Source organism: Varanus komodoensis, unplaced genomic scaffold (assembly GCF_004798865.1).
Source record: "Varanus komodoensis strain SLA01 unplaced genomic scaffold, ASM479886v1 scaffold50, whole genome shotgun sequence".
Taxonomy (NCBI): domain Eukaryota; kingdom Metazoa; phylum Chordata; class Lepidosauria; order Squamata; family Varanidae; genus Varanus; species Varanus komodoensis.
In genome coordinates, this window is record NW_025336088.1 from 1,538,122 (window position 1) to 1,554,046 (window position 15,925).

The window sequence follows — 15,925 nt, forward strand, 5'->3', positions numbered from 1 at the left end:
TAACTTTTGAAGATAGGGTTACACGGAGAAGGCACTCCCAGGCTACTAGACCACTAACTGGGACTGACTTACTAATGATTAGCTATCTGATTGCCATTCCATTTCCAGGTATAACTCTAAATGCTGGTGCTTCCTTGTCTGCTTGGGACGTGGAAATCTCAATAGCATCTCCTCCTGCATAAAGCAGCCAGTGCACTGAGAATTTAAACTAAAGATTATAATCAGGAGGCCTTTTCTAGATGCTACCATCAGATGTTGGGTACTAATAATCAGAGAAAAGGGCCTTTTTGGTTGTACTGTGCTACCCTATTTAATGCTTCCTCCAAGGAGATTTGCCAGATGCCGATTCTTCTACTTTGGTGACTGGCAAATACATATTTTATTTTCCCCAGGCCATTACTTTATGTTTCCTGGAATAGTTTTCATCTGTAGCACTGCTTCTAAATTTGCGGTATTTATCAACTATCAATTCAACGCATTTATTTGTACTGTTAGCTGCACTGATTGCATTCATATTAAAGGTAAGATATAATTTTAAATAATTTTTAAAAATAAATTTAACTCTAGCTTGGCATGCCTAATTAATACTGCATCTGTCCCAGAGTATATGAAATACAAAACAATTAAAGAGATAAAGTTTGATAGGCTTCTTCCAAGCACACAATGCTCCTTCTCTGGGAAAATTTAACCAGCCAGATGCTGCTCATGACCCACACAAACTGCAAAAATCAGATTACCACAAACATTTAATCAGACAGAAGACAATAATAGGACTCGACAAGTATAAGGCCTCAGCCCTTGTGAAAACTTAATATACTAAGTTTCCAGTCATATGACCCTAAGAATCTGCCTTATGTCACATATTGTACTTTTATATTTTGTAAGCTGTCCTGAGTGCTTGGCAATAGGACAGGATATAAATGCCTGTAATAAATAAATAAACAGCTAGCTAGCTAGCAAGCACCATTTGTCTATTTAACTCAGTAACATTTACTTCAACAGGGAGTAGTTCTCCAATGTCTCAGACAGAGGCACTGTTTTTCCTGGCATTTCTAGAACCTATTTTACCTGCAAGTGTGAGAAACTGAACTTCTGTATGCAAAGCATGTACTCAAATACTGAACTATGGAGTCACAACTACTACCACAAGCTCCCTTAACTTCTCAGTGGAGATCTGGCCGCAAACACCAATTTTATCATAATTTACCACCATTTGAGCTTTCAAAGTCTGTCTACAACTAGAATAGAATCGATTGTGAAGCAGTTAAGGCTCAGATACAAACTTTGGGGGAGCAAAGATAGCAGCTATGGAGACATATTCATATATTACATTCAGATAGAATGTAAAGCTACAATTGGTATTATTTGAGCAGTGAGGAACTTCAGGTTCATCGCTCCTCCCTGTCTGTGGCAAAATTCCCTCACTCCTATCCTGAGTTAAGATAAATTATACATTTGTCATTTGCCTGAGCAAGCAAAACCAGGATTAAACTCTCAATTTCTGGGAAAGAACAAGCAACATTTCCATCTCAGGCAAAATGGCAAGCCATGCTTCACCACAAACCAGGATCAATCTAATAGAATCAAGGTGCGTGGGTGCAGAAGAGTGTGCGCACATTCAAGGCTGCTCACTGGCATTACAAAAGAGCTGCCTCATATATGCTTCCCAGCACCAAAATAATTTAATGTGGGAAACCCCACTGAAGCCAAATGCTGTTTACAGCCTTTGATGTGGTGGTTTTCTAATTCTTTAACCTCAAAGTTCATTTCTGTGTTTGTTATGCAGAATATGGCAATGCAGAAATGTGGCAATGCAGAATATGAGTAGGAGGCGTGTTGGGTTCACATCCAGTTTCACATGGGGCTCTGGTTAAGCCTTTTGAGTTTCACCATCATCCCTCAGAGCATATGCAGTACCTATGACACACTCCTGTGGCTATGCATTGCAGAGCAAAATTGATAAGATGAGCAACCTGTCTTTCAAGCTTGGCTGCTATGATAGATCTTATTAAGGAACCCCAGGAACACAATTTTAATATCACCATCTTAGGAAATCCCTTTGTTTTTACAAATCCACGGACAGCTTCACAGGAAGCCTGTAACTGATGAACAATCCGATGAGAGCTGAAATTTTGAGACTCGCAAAATCAGCATGAGCCAACCTTCATCCTTGAGCAATTTCTCCAAAAATGCCTTGTCAACATAGAGTTCCCCTAACAGCTGTCGTTCTGTCTTCTCATTCCTCATGGGTTCTTGTTGTTTACTTAAGTACTTTGCATCCTTTTTGGGATACTTGATCTGAAGTTTCTGTTTTGCTCTTTTACTCTATCACCAAAGAAAAACAGAAAACATTTTTCAAGATTGAAGACTTTTGATTTCTGCTTTCCTCTTTGAGGGACAAAAATTAGCCTGGCATGTAGAAATGTTGCAAATTAGACTAAAGGCAGGTTTCTGGGAATATGTGACCAAAGAATAAAAACAACAGCATCAGTTTAACAGAGCACATGGAATCTTGAAAATGTCACATTGACAGAAGGGCAAAAATTATATCCAATCTTCACTGTGGAGAAAAAAAATCCTGAAAAGCTTCAAGGTGATACAAACGCTGAATGTTATACCAATGCCTTCTCTAGACTACTGTGATTAAGAATATGAACTTTGAGCAGGGAAGTCCCCCAGTTCCTGTTTCACCCCATTCATGTACTCACCGTTTGACTTAAGCAAACTGATTTCAGCATACCACATGTAGCTGGGTGATAATACCATCCTACAAAGATCGCAGAACTGTTGCGTAAACCACTGAGATAATGCATATGAGGTGCTTTAGCACAAATAAATACCAACCAGTTTTAGATTCCATTAAATGATGTAAAAGTCTACACATGTGCTTAGGACATAGGAAACAAGCAAGCCAAAGTTAGGGATAGCTAAATGCCTCTGATGATAGACTTATTCTTTCTAAAAACCGAAATTTGCATTCCAAAATTAACAAACTCAAATATAAGCATCATCCCCTCATTTTAATAATGCTTTTCATTTCCTACCCACATACAGTCTACAGATGGAATTGGATACAAGCAGTTAATTTTCAGATACAAACTTTGGGAAAGCAAAGCTATTGACCATGGGGAAAGAGATGTTTCTGTTTATCCCACTCATTGTGGTGCAAGAAAAAGATCAAAGAACTGCACTCCCTGCAATCCTCACTTTCCATCTTTTCTGCACACTTTGGACACATAGGATCCCTCACCATGGTTTCAATTCACAGAATCATAGAAAGGTAAAGTTGGAAAGGGCCTAGAAGGCCATTGGGTCCAACTGCCTGCTCAAGTGCAGAATACCAAGTTAAATCATCCCTGTCAGATGGCTGTCCAGTTGCATCTGAATACCTCTAATGTGAAAGAGCCCATAAACTCCTGATATCTAGCTGGAATCTGGCTTCCTGTAACTTGAGCCTGTTATTCCGTGTCCTGTACTCTGGGATGATCAAAAAGAGATTTGTCCTTCCTCTTTGTGATGGTTTTTCAAACCTTTATAGAGTGCTGACACTGAACAAGTCCAGTTCTCTCAACCTTTCCCCATAGGGCTTTGTTTCCAGACCTGGAATCATCCTTTATACTGACTTTAGAAAGATCAGGTGAGACCATACCTCTGCCTGGCGACTCAGAAAGTAGAGGTCCCCTTTATTCTCAAGTTTCACAGAAGATGGGCCTACAAAGAGAGAAGGTATCAGCCAAGAGGTCAGAACAGTAATACAAATCACTTCTGCAATCAGCAACAGGTAATTCTTCTGAAGAAAGCATTCCAGCCTTGTAAAGGAAGACACTCCAATCTGTTGATTATGTTATTTTCCCCCTTTCTGCATATTTTCCAGATTTGTTATTTTTCTTGAAATAGCACAGACCCAAACTCCACAAAGTATTCCAAATGAGAATGAACTACAGCTTTCTATAAGAAGGTATGATACTTGCTTTATTTTCAAGTCAGTAGTTGAACTCTTTTTTTTTTTTTTTTTTTTTTTTTAAGGAATAAAAAATTTAAAAAAAAAAAAAAAATTTTAGCCTTTTTTTTTATTTTTAATAAAATATTTAATTTTTTTTTTTTTTTTTTTTTTTACTGTTACAGGATATAACATATTAAAACAGAAGATAGAGCTTGAGCCTCTTTCAGAAAAGAGTCTAACATGTCCAGAGTCATTACTGGAAGGATCCTCTTCCTCAAATACATTGCAAAATAAAATGATCTATAGAAGGTAAAGCCGTTGTGCTGAATTGCACATATTGTTAACTCAGAGTTTATTTTACTATCTGTTTAACTGACAAAACTCAATCCAAATAAAGTTAAAAAGATATAAAAGTTTGCTTTTTTTTTTTTTTGCGAAAGCAAACAGGAGACCTTCATAACTTCTATAAAGTCCTTACCCTACCCTACACATCTTTTCCTAGTTAAGAATGCATTTGTTGCTGATATTGTCTCTTATTCATTCCTTTTCAGTGAGCTTCAAGTCCAGATAAAATAAGACTTCCTAATAAAAACTACATGTCTTACTTCCAACAGAATTTTCAATTGCCTCCTGAGATTTCTGAATGCCCAATCTGAATTTCTGCAACTCTGGGCGGAGTTTGTGGCCTCGATGGTAAAAGACCAAGGCAAATTCAAAGTCCCCCATGGTGTACAAGGCTTCTGCTTTCTGGTATAGTCCCTGTAACAAAGAGGACAAATATGGGACTGAGAAAAACAAAGTTAAGATCTATACATTGTCATTGTGTGTGTGGGGGTGGGGGAGAGGGAGAGTGAACAGCATGTGCCAGCCCCAAAAATTTCACCAGGAACTTGCTTGTTCCAGCCTCTGAAACTTTGGAAAAGTTTGGAAAAGATGCAGACTACTTAAAGAAGAGTCTAAGTGCTAGGGAAGATAGTGCATGCTTCAGTGACTCTATCCCTTATCCATTTAGAGTTCCTCAGTTTCCTTCAACCCAGCTGTACACTTGATTCCTTAATATTGTTTGCTTGCAATAAAGTTTTCTAACCTGGTCAGTACCTGCCTTTCTCACCTTCTGGGTTAAGAAAAGAGGAAAGGAAAAATCACTCCACCATCAACACAGAAACCCTGCTATAATTTAAAAAGCTAGCCCTTAGGTAGGGAGCTGACCACTTCGGGATTGCTCACCTTGGTAAACGCTTTATCAGGTATTAAGGAGGCTTCTGCATCCTTCAAGGCATTTTCTGTATCTCCAAGTCTTAGGTAGCATTTTGAACGAGCAACAAGGCAGTTCCTGTCACCTGGTTGGAGCTGCAATGCCTAACATACAAAAATATGTTGTCCAATTCAATGTGATTGTTACAGTTGCTAACTAACAGTCAAACATAGTGCAACATTTCTCACAAGAAAATAACCCCTATTTTTATGATATCCCTATTCTCATACCAAATAGCACTTTCCAAGCTACATGCCCTGCACTGTTACATATTACTTAATTCTGGATCCTATATTAAAATTCTGTGCAGTAGGTTACCCTCCCCTGGTTTAAATGCCAAGAAGGTGCATTGGTAAAAACAAACTTGAAAAGCACGCTTGTCTTACACCCTTATTATCAACAGTTCAAAAATACCTCAGTGGATGCAATGTTTTAGGATGCTGTGTTTTAATTTAATTTTTTTCTTACATTTTGTATTGTTAAACCGTCTCAAGACTTCAGTAATGGGACGGTCTACAAGAGTTTTAAAATAAATAAATTTGTGAAATGGCAAGTAATGCATTGTCTAGTGTATCCATCACCTGCCATTCTGTGCACACACATATACCTGCAGGTTCATTGGACAAGATCATAGAATCATAAAATAGTTGATTTGGAAGAGGCTCATGCTGGGCTCCAAGTTAAAGCATTTCCAACCGATGGCTGTCCAGCCGCATCTTGAATGCCATCCTCTCCCTAGGTAATTAAATCTATTGTTATATTGGTCTAAACAGTTGGAAGTTTTTCCGAATGTTCAGGTGGAATCTGACTTCCTGTCACTTGAATTCATTATTCCATGTTCTGCACTCCAGTTTGTCAGCATCTTTCTTGAACTGTGGTGCCAAGTACTGGACACAGTATTCAAGATGAAGTTTAACCAGTGCTAAGTATAGGGGGACTACTACATCACATACTAATTTGTGAAGAACCAATACTTCTTTTAATGTAAAAGAATGTAATACTTCTTTCAATGTGAAAGAAGTATTGGCTGAATTTTGTTGTTTTTTTATCCAACCCATTTTTGTGTCATTGCAAATCTGATAAGCATTCCCAGCAGTTCCTCATCCAAGTCATTAATAAAAGTATTGAAAAGCACTGGGCTCAGGACTGAATCCTGTGGTACCCCACTCATTGCCTCTCCACAGCTTGAGAAAGTATCATTGATACGCACTTTTTGAGTCCAGTTCTGGATCCAACCCTAGCAGTTGTTCCATCTAACACACTTTTAATTAGTTTGCTAATCAGGATAGCAGGGGGCACTCTTTCAAAGGATTTGCTCAAGTCAAGAAATATAATGTTCACAGCATATGCACAGACTACCAAGGAGGTTACCCAATCAAAAACTGAGATCAGATTTGTTCTTGACAAATTCATGACAGCTTCTAAAAATCCCTTGTTTTCAAGGTGTAGTATTAGATTATGTATGAATGGCTTAATCCATGGAAAAAATTAATTTCAAGTGACCCTGGAGAGAGAGAATATTGAGACAAGGAGTCCTTTCTCCCCTCACTCTCTTTCATTCAGTTTTCAGTTCCAGGGAACTTGTATATGATTGAGCCAGAAAGCCCCAGACTGGCCTGCTGAAACCCTACCTGGGAGAGTAAAGGAAACTAGGAAACGTGTCTGTGGCTGCCGCCTGCATACTTTTTGAGCATTTTACTTTTTCAAATTAGCTGTAGGGAGAGTAGCTAGGACACAACAGCATGAATGAGTCCAGGTCCAATTAGCAGCTGGTCTTGGGCGTACATTTTTATTCCTTGACCACCATGGCCATTCCTCTGAAGCTTCATCCTAACCCATGGAACTAGTGGCCTCTATCATTAACCTTATTTACTCCCTCGTTTCTTCCTCACTATTACCTGTCACTCAGGACCTCACCTCAAACCCACTGCCTCACTCCCGCAGGCCTTGAGACCCCGAGCGTTCAACACGTCCCTGCTTGATCCCATCATTTACGCCCCCACAGAGAGTTCTCTGCCGGACCTCACCCTCACCTCCGCGTCTCTCCTCTCAGTCCTACTCATGAGCCAGCTTCGTACTCTTTAATTCCCCAACTCTCATCCCCGCCCCGCCCCACAATGCACGGCGCATCCTCACGTAAGTATAGCAAGACAGCGCTTTGACGAGCTCTCCGCGCCGACTGAGCATCGTCCCTTCCGCCATGAGGCTGGGGAAGGTGCCCCTCAAAACTTCGCCTTCCGAGTCCCCCATCTTTGGAGCTTCCCGCAACAAGGCAGACGCGCCGCCGCTGCCTAGCAACCGCAGCACTTCCGGGAACCCGACTGGAACCTAGAAACGTAGGGAGGCGGCGCTGCAACATGGCCCGCTCATTGTTCATTAGGCTCCGCCTCCTTCCATTCATCCGCTCGCGCCCAAAGTTAAGCCCTTTACTACCTGTTCTAAGAATGAGCCTTTGGCTGTCCTCATGTATGCCCATCTTTTCACTACACACCGCAGAATTGGGTTGAAGGCTTCTGATCTGATTTACTAGTACGTTCGTGATCTTTAGTAGACTAAGAATCGCACCCCAAATCTGCTGTGAAGACTGTATTTACAATTGTTAAATGTTCTAAGCTTAGAGAGTCCATAGAGGGCCTATAAATTTGAAAACAAACAAACAAACAAACAAATATTACCCCCGAAAATAAGTATGTTGCGTATGAGAGGCCGAGGCTGAGAGACAGAAACTCTCAGAGCCGAGATTCTAAAGAGGGACTTCCTGATTTGGCGCTTAGTTTCTTATACGATAATCACCTGAATATTTACTCGAGAGTAAATCCTATAGACCGCAATGGGGCTTATTTCTGAATAGGTATATGGTTTTAATACATGCTACAATTCTACATATCCGAGTCTACTGAAGTCACCATAAAATGGGAAAACATCAGTGTAGAAGCTACAGTCAACCCCCTTTTGATTTTATTATATTTATATCCCATTTATATCCCACGGTTTTTCTTTCAAGGAACTCAAGGTGACTTACGTATTTTCTTCTCAATCTTATCCTTACAACAACAACCCTATGAGGTTGGGCTGAGAATCTGATGGGCCCAACATCACCCAGTGAGATCCATGGCTGAGCGGGGACTAGAACTAACATCTCCGGAGTCCCAGTTCCACATTCATAACCACTACACCACAAAACAGCATGTTTTAGAGATACTTGAGAATCATATTTTAGGACTAAAACCCTTGCAATATCAGATCATTATTGTTGCTGTTGCTAGTCGCAAAGTCATGTCCAACCCATCGTGACCCCATGGACAACATTATTAGTAACTCTGTAATGCCCAGAATCCCTCCAGAAGAGAATGAAATGGTTCATAATGTCACCTTCCAAGGGAACCAAACCATCCAATTCACCATTCATAACTGGATTATGGTAATAGGCTAAGTCACAAAACCTTCACAGAAACCTGTTTAGGAAAATTTTTAAAAAATCTAAGTGAAAGAGTCTAGAACATCAACTTCCAAGCAAGCCAAACAAACTAAATTCACCACTCACACATAATTGGAGGGGAGTTGATTTGACGTTGGTATACAGCACTGAACAGAACTGCACAGACATTGCTTCTCAGACAGCTTTAGTTAATTAAAGGCTTTCCGCCGAACCCTCTCAAGCCCCAGAGGATGCTATATTGTTGCATAAGTTTAGAAGCATCCACAAATTACTATGAACAAAGAACACACAATAAATGCATCAGGTAGAAAGGCTGTAAGACTTAAATCCTTCAAAAATGGAGAACTAAGGGCAACATTTCCATTAACCTGTAAGTCTCTAGAACCTGTAAGTCACTCAAGTCTGTATTCTTTAATAAGAAGCAAAAGTTACGATCCAACACTGCTATGGGTGTTGTCTGTAGTTAATTGTTCCAACTATTTTTTCCAATAATAATCTAGCCAAAGGTACTACTACAAAACATTGTAGCCCTAAAATCCCTGAGGGTGCGCTGTTATACTCAGAACCATTTCTTTGAAGTCTATTACCACTGCGTTCATCATAAATAGCTTTAGTCAAACCAAATTTACTAGACTATGGAATTAACATTACTTTCTTGCCCTGACCATACAGTTACTGGATTTTTCCATATGTAATAAACAGAATTCCACCTCCCTAGTGATATTGTAAAGTATAAGAAGGGTTTCTGTCACGTCCCAGGACTAATTTTCTGGAGGACTTTAACCTCCCAAGTAAAGGTTCCTACATTGCACCCTCTTTACTGATAATGGACAATTACATATCTGCTCCCAAGCATTTAAAAGTTGTCACTCTTTTTAAGTTCAAGTCCAAGCACAATAACAAAGACTATGCTAATAAACAGAGAATTTTTAATGACTTCCTTAGATGTATTTTATTCAATTTATTGCATGTCTATATGGCCTATTAGCCAAATTACTTTGGGCAGTTTGCGAAACATTCACAAATGATAGACGTCTTAGAAAATACATTGGCAATATGGCTAGAATATGGTAAAACCTTTAACATTGACTTGATCTGAAAGTCGGAACTGCATTTGTGCAGCTCAGCTGCTTCTGTCTTAGAAATTTCAAAGCTCCTGGAATAACTGGTTGGGAGACAGCAGCATCTTGTCTGACTAGCCTCTGCTGAGAAACCACTAAACTGGTTCTTTAGCTTAATCAACCAGTAGACTCAGAATGAACCATGAAGCATAAAATGTGAAGACTTCTATCCAATTGTGCTCACAGGTGTGAAGGCTGCCATAGAGTTTTAGGTTGTTGCACACATGCTTTCTTTTCAACATGGGGGTATTTGAATACGGATGTCACACCAGAAGATTGTCAGCATCTGCTGACTGGTTCACCAGCATGCACACAATTCGATTTCTTTATACTCGATTGGTACACATTACATACATGCAATGAATGTAGAAACTGCATTGGTCAGAAAGTTCTGGGTCTGAAGTGATGAAAAAATTCTGTGATGCCATGTTCCTGGTGCTTGATTCACACAGGCAAATCATCCCTTGATGCTGCTTCCTCAACTGGTGGGCATGTATGAAGCAGCCATAATTTTCGCTAAGTTCATGCTTATGGAAGCTATGACTGTGGTTTCAGAATGTTTATTTTTCTCCACACGTTTCCTACATCCTGAAAAGCCATGACATACCTTTTCTTTATTCAAACTGAGGGAAGACCTCATTCTTAATCCTGAAATGGTTTGCTTTTAGTACGTGAAACAGCAAAAATGGTCTGCAGAGTGAGACAGCAGGAAGCTACCAGTAGGCAAGTAATTCTGTTCAGTTCAAGTACTGGAGGTGATTAAATGTTCCAATCATGCCAGATGCAAAAAAGAGAAGTGCATATCTCAACAGGAGGCTGATTGGAAGTTAACACGACCAGAGCAATTAGTAACACCAGCACAGAGAATCCTGGTATTTATACTGGGACACCCAAGTGTTTCTCCATTACACATATGAGAATTATTATTCTGCACTATTCCTGAATTTATGCTGACCATTGATGAAAGCATTGGAATGATTAATGTCTTCCTGTGCTTTTCTCTCAGACGACAGATTCAGTAATGGAGGGTGTGGTGGTCTTACAGCTTATTTAGAAAACATTATTTGGAAAATGTTGCCATTTTTGTGGAAAAAGGCAACTCCCTCCACCCGGCAGCATGACACATATTTTTCATCTCATTTTTTTTCTGATAACAAGCTTCACATGGTTTAAAGTTCAGTGGTGTTATTACTGAGGACTGATGGGGCATGCTGTTGACTCTAATAAAAGTGGCACAGTAGCAGAGGCAGGCTTATCTTTATAGATTTCTCCCACTAAGAATGTACTTGAATGCTTATTAAGGCTGACTACACCTAAAGCTGTTGGCACTCTGAATTTAATAAATAATTATTTATTATATTATATTATATAAATTTAATAAAATTAATAAATCTCCTCCTCCACTGAAATCTGAATTTTGTGTCAAGACAAATGGCCTGCAATTATTTAAAAATCTTCCTTGCTTTCTCATCTGGCTTCTAATGCTAGTTACTGTCCATACTTTTACCAGATGTCCATCAGTTTTTAAAAGGGATTACACAAAATCATGGTGGATAAGGTAATCAAAGGCTACTAGTCAAGATGGTTCTATATTGCCTCTGATATCAGAGGGCCTATGCCTGTATATATCAGCTGCTGGGGAACACAAGCTGCAAGGTGCTACTGCTGTGGGCTTGTGGATGACCATTATGTAAATAGAACGCTGGATTAAATAGGCCATTGGTCTGATCCAGGATGGCTCATTCTATGACTCTCTAACGCTGCAGTCATAAGGGAGTAGAAACTTGCTGTGAAAGCCAGGATTCTCAGGAGGCTGCATTTTGTGATGATTAATAAATCCTGTGCTTGTGTGGTATAGTCACAGAATACTCCCAGCCCTGGCTTAGAAGCTTGTAAAAAAATCAGAATACTTTGCTGGAGGGAGATGTTGCTGACACAGTACCTTGTTCCATTACCTGGGCTATGCCAGTGTTAAAACAGTTTTATGAAACAATGTATTTTGTACCACTTTTGGATTGTAAATCTCACATAGACTTCTTTAACAGGGGTCAGGCAAGTTTGCAAACTCTCTCCTAAGCTCCTTTTCCTGCTGCTTATTTTAGGGCATAATGCATGCCCTAAATGGTGAATGCATGCCAACAAATCTTTAACTGGGGGAAGTTCTACTTCTAAATATTATTTATTAAAGTATTCTTATTCTGTTGCTTATCTTTAAAAAAGTATTCTGGAGAGATTCACAATCAGTAAAATAACCCAAAAAGGCTCAGCACACAAGGAAAAGGGAGTAAGGAGGGAAAAGGAAAAATTATTTTTTCAGCAGGGCTGGTAGAATGGTCCTGCTTTGGCTCTCATCTTTTGGAGTGGGGGCAGTCCAGGCTCTAATGTTTCCTTGACCTGCTCCTGTTTCTGCATGAACTAGGAGACTCAGTGACAAAGTGTCTCAGCCACAGTGACGAAGCATCAGCATGGACCTGTGTGAGGAAAACATAAATGCTATATATTTGTTTGCTTATTTATCTATTAAATTACAATTTAAAACTCAGTTAAACTCAAATCAGCTGAAGCCAAAATAAAAGCACAGCAAAGAGAGCTAAACCCAAGAATGGTAATAATCATAAACTCACAGTTAGGTGCTAAATTCCTGGGGGGAAACCCTGCCAGAACTTTCAGCTTTACTCTAACAGTGATTCTTAATTGGTTGAAGAAAATCTCAACCATATCCTTAAACCAAGTCCAAGTTTAGAAACATACAATAAAAGCAATGTGTAGTTCTATATTGACAAGAGCCTTTCTGTAGGTCTAGTTCAGGGGTCAGCAACCTTAAACACTCAAAAGAGCCATTTGGACCCATTTCCCACAGAAAAGAAAACACTGGGAGCCACAAAACCTTTTTGATATCTAAAATGAAGATAACACTGCATATATTGTTTTTTACCTAAAAAAACCAGACTGGTAAACCAGTCTCGTCAGCAATGAAAGCAAATGAAACTGCCCACATACCATTAAATGTTCTGTTTTCTTCTGAAACTTTTCTTTTCTTGGATGTATCCATGGTTGGCCTACTGGGGGTCAAAAAGCTCAATAAACTGCGTGCCAGCGGGTGTTGCATACTGGTGATTGTGGCGCATATTTTGAACAACAGGGAGCCGCGGCAGAGGGATGAAAGAGCCACATACAGCTCAGGAGCCGCGGGTTGCTGACCCCTGGTCTAGTTAATGGAAATGTTTACTTTAAAATAACAATGAGAAGGGTAGCTTCAATTTGGGCTCAGGGTAGGCTCTGATTTTTATGTCTTACAGTGCAACACATGCACTGAAGCTCAGAAAGACTCATTCCAATTGTGAGAGTTCAGCTTACCATATAGTTTTGAAGCATAAACAAAAGGAACTCAACCCTTGCACACCATGTCCTTTGCAAATCAGGTATCCAGAGTCAGTTTCTTGCATCCCCTGGGAAGCCTGAACCACATCCCTTTCCATATTACCTTCTCTTTTTCTGTTGTCCCCTCTAATGACCCAGTGACTATTGTGCTCTCCCCTTAATAGAAAATCTCCACTACCAGGGATTGAAACTTATCTGTGTTCCCACTATCTGAAAACTAGCACAGATCAGCAGTTCAGACAAAGCCTTTCTTGCTTTTTCAAAAGGGCCTAGAAATCAGATTGTAGCACTGTTGAGCCAAGCTAGTGAGAACCATATGAAGAACCAAGCTTGCGAGTCAGCTCTCTGAGCGTGAGTAGCCTCAGTGATGAAGCATCTTAGCCTTACTGACAAAGCATCAACACATAAGCAAGTTGGCAACTGTGCGAGTTTAGCAACAAGGTGAGGGAGCTAAAATAAATACTATAAATAATTGTGGATAAATTATGATAAATATAAATAGTTATTCACAAATTCCTAACTTTCCCGTAATAGGCAACTTAGTTCTCTAAGTAAACAAAGCCGGTAATATTGATTTTAAAAGTTATGAAGATGAAAAGGCAGTAAGAGTGTGGGAGTTACTGAGTGTGTTGTACTACATGCCACTTGTATGATAGAATAATGGGCTCAAGCTACAAGAAGTCAGATTCCAACTAGATATCAGGAAACATTTCCTGACCGTCAGAGCAGTTTAACAATGGAACCAGTTACCTAGGGAGGTTGTGGGCTCTCCCACACTAGAGGCACTCAGTATACAGCTGGATAGCCATCTGAGAGGGATGGTTTAACCTGGAGTCCTGCACTGGGCAGGAAGTTGAACCTGATAGACTTCTTGGCCCCTTCTAACTCTTCTATGTTTCTGTGACAATCTATCAGACGGTAGTCACGGACATGTGCTTGGTATAATGAGCTCCTGGCCTAAAGAAACAAATCAATCCCTCGCAGACAAAGTTGCTGACTTTGTCAGGTAGAACAGTTGGTAGACAAAACGTTTGGAGACCTCACAGTGGTGGCACAATCCCTGGATCACAACTTTCTAATGGCACAGAGCATGAAGGTCTCAGGGAAGGAGAGAATCATTTTGAGAAAGAAGGAAATTATACCTTAATAAGGACAATTTCTCAGAACAGTATTAAATGACCTCTTGTACTGAGGATCTGCTTCTGGGGAGTGAGGGACTTGTAGTAGTAGGAATTTCATTTATTAGACACATAGATAGCTGGATTTGTTATGGGCCTGTAGACTGTATGGTGCAAAGGCTATGGATATTGTGTGCCATTTTGATAGTTTTCTAGATACTGCAGGAGGTGCTTGTACTTCCTGTTGGCATCACTGACATGAAGGAAATGTAAGTGCCAAATGTAGATTGCTAGATGGCAGGTTGAAATCCAATATTGCCAAGGTGAGTTTCCCTGAAAAGCTACTTGCTCTGTTTGCAGGGCCAGCTAGACAGCTGAGGAGTCTCAATGCATGGATGAGATGTTGGTGCAAAGAGAAGGGGTTCAGATGTGTCAGGCACTGAGGAACATTTTGGGACAAGCCAGGCCTGTACAAGAAAGTCAAGTTTCACCTGAACCAAAACAAACCCAGCCTGATGGCACTAAACATTAAAAATGGTGATAGGGACCATAGTGCTATCAGATTTAATATATATTTAAACAGAAGATTGTCAAGGAATTCCAATACATTCATATTTGACTTCAGAAGAGGAAACTTCTCTAAAATGAGAGATCTGATGGAAGGAAGCTGAAAAAGATATTCAAAAGGATTAAATCCCTGTTCAGAGAATGTTCAGAGATTATTCATAACCACAATAACAGAAGCTGAGCTAGAGGGAATTGGTACATATCATATTCTGTACTGTAATGTACGCATTAGTCATATGGACTTGTCCCCTAGGACACTATTGGAAAGTGCCTAGTCTAAGAAGTCCTCAAACTTCAGCCTCCTACATTTTATGAGTTCCCCTCTATAAACCAAATTCTCCCCTCCCCACCACTCAAATCTCCCTAAAAATAGTTCTATGGGGTACTTTTATACTTCAAACAATAGGCCCCAAACAAAGGAACTAATAAAAGTTCAATGCAGGTCATCTTTATCTCTTTTGAAAGCTGATATTCTTAGTTGAAATTCTCCAGCAAAAAGAATCAAAATCTACTGAGGAAAAGCTTTTGTATGTTCTTTAATTTAGTTGGCCAAACTATTGTTATGCAGAGAAAAAAATCAATAGGCCAAGCATTGTTGTTCAAATTTTATTTCATAGCCTCAGGAAAATTAAACCTTAAATTAACTTCATGAGCTGCTCTAAGAGCTGAAAGCCATTCTTATGAAACTTGGGGGGGGGGGAGCAGAATTCAGGCAGAACAAATGCCTTCCATACGCAGCATTTTCCTTGCTTTTGAAGCATTTTTGTCTGGGATCAAAAATGACCCCAAATGCAACTAATACTAGTTTTTGTTCATATAAAGGCTAAATTAAATAAAATATAGGAATGGTAGCAACAAGTCCAAAAGGTCACCAACAAAATTAATAAGCAAGGTCATAGAAGCTATTATAGAAAACTCCTTCAGAAAATGGACTTCCTTTGCCCAAATGAGAAAAGGAATAGGTACAGAGGTACAAGCAAGCCACAAGAGATGCAAAAAAAAAAAAAAAAAAAAAAACCATACTGAGCAGCATTTTGCTAATAATATTAAAGTCAATAATATATAATTCTTTAAATCCATCAGAAGCAGGAAAACAGCTAA

At 39.6% G+C, this 15,925-nt stretch overlaps 1 protein-coding gene across 3 annotated transcripts in view; it reads right to left on the reverse strand.

The window, feature by feature from the left end:
• Positions 1 to 15,925, reverse strand: part of ODAD4 (outer dynein arm docking complex subunit 4) — a 38,773-nt gene that overhangs the window by 15,431 nt on the left and 7,417 nt on the right. Inside the window, exons 2-6 of one of the 3 annotated variants that reach the window (XM_044447100.1) lie at positions 10,113 to 12,229; positions 5,171 to 5,302; positions 4,549 to 4,702; positions 3,650 to 3,711; positions 2,163 to 2,325 (exon numbers count right to left, since the gene is read on the reverse strand). In XM_044447100.1, coding sequence (XP_044303035.1) covers positions 2,163 to 2,325; positions 3,650 to 3,711; positions 4,549 to 4,702; positions 5,171 to 5,302; positions 10,113 to 10,136 — 535 coding nt within the window. In that variant the 5' untranslated portion in view covers positions 10,137 to 12,229. Of the gene's footprint in view, positions 1 to 2,162; positions 2,326 to 3,649; positions 3,712 to 4,548; positions 4,703 to 5,170; positions 5,303 to 5,805; positions 8,168 to 10,112; positions 12,230 to 15,925 lie in introns of those variants that run through there. The other 2 variants (XM_044447099.1, XM_044447101.1) reach the window with 2 other exon arrangements.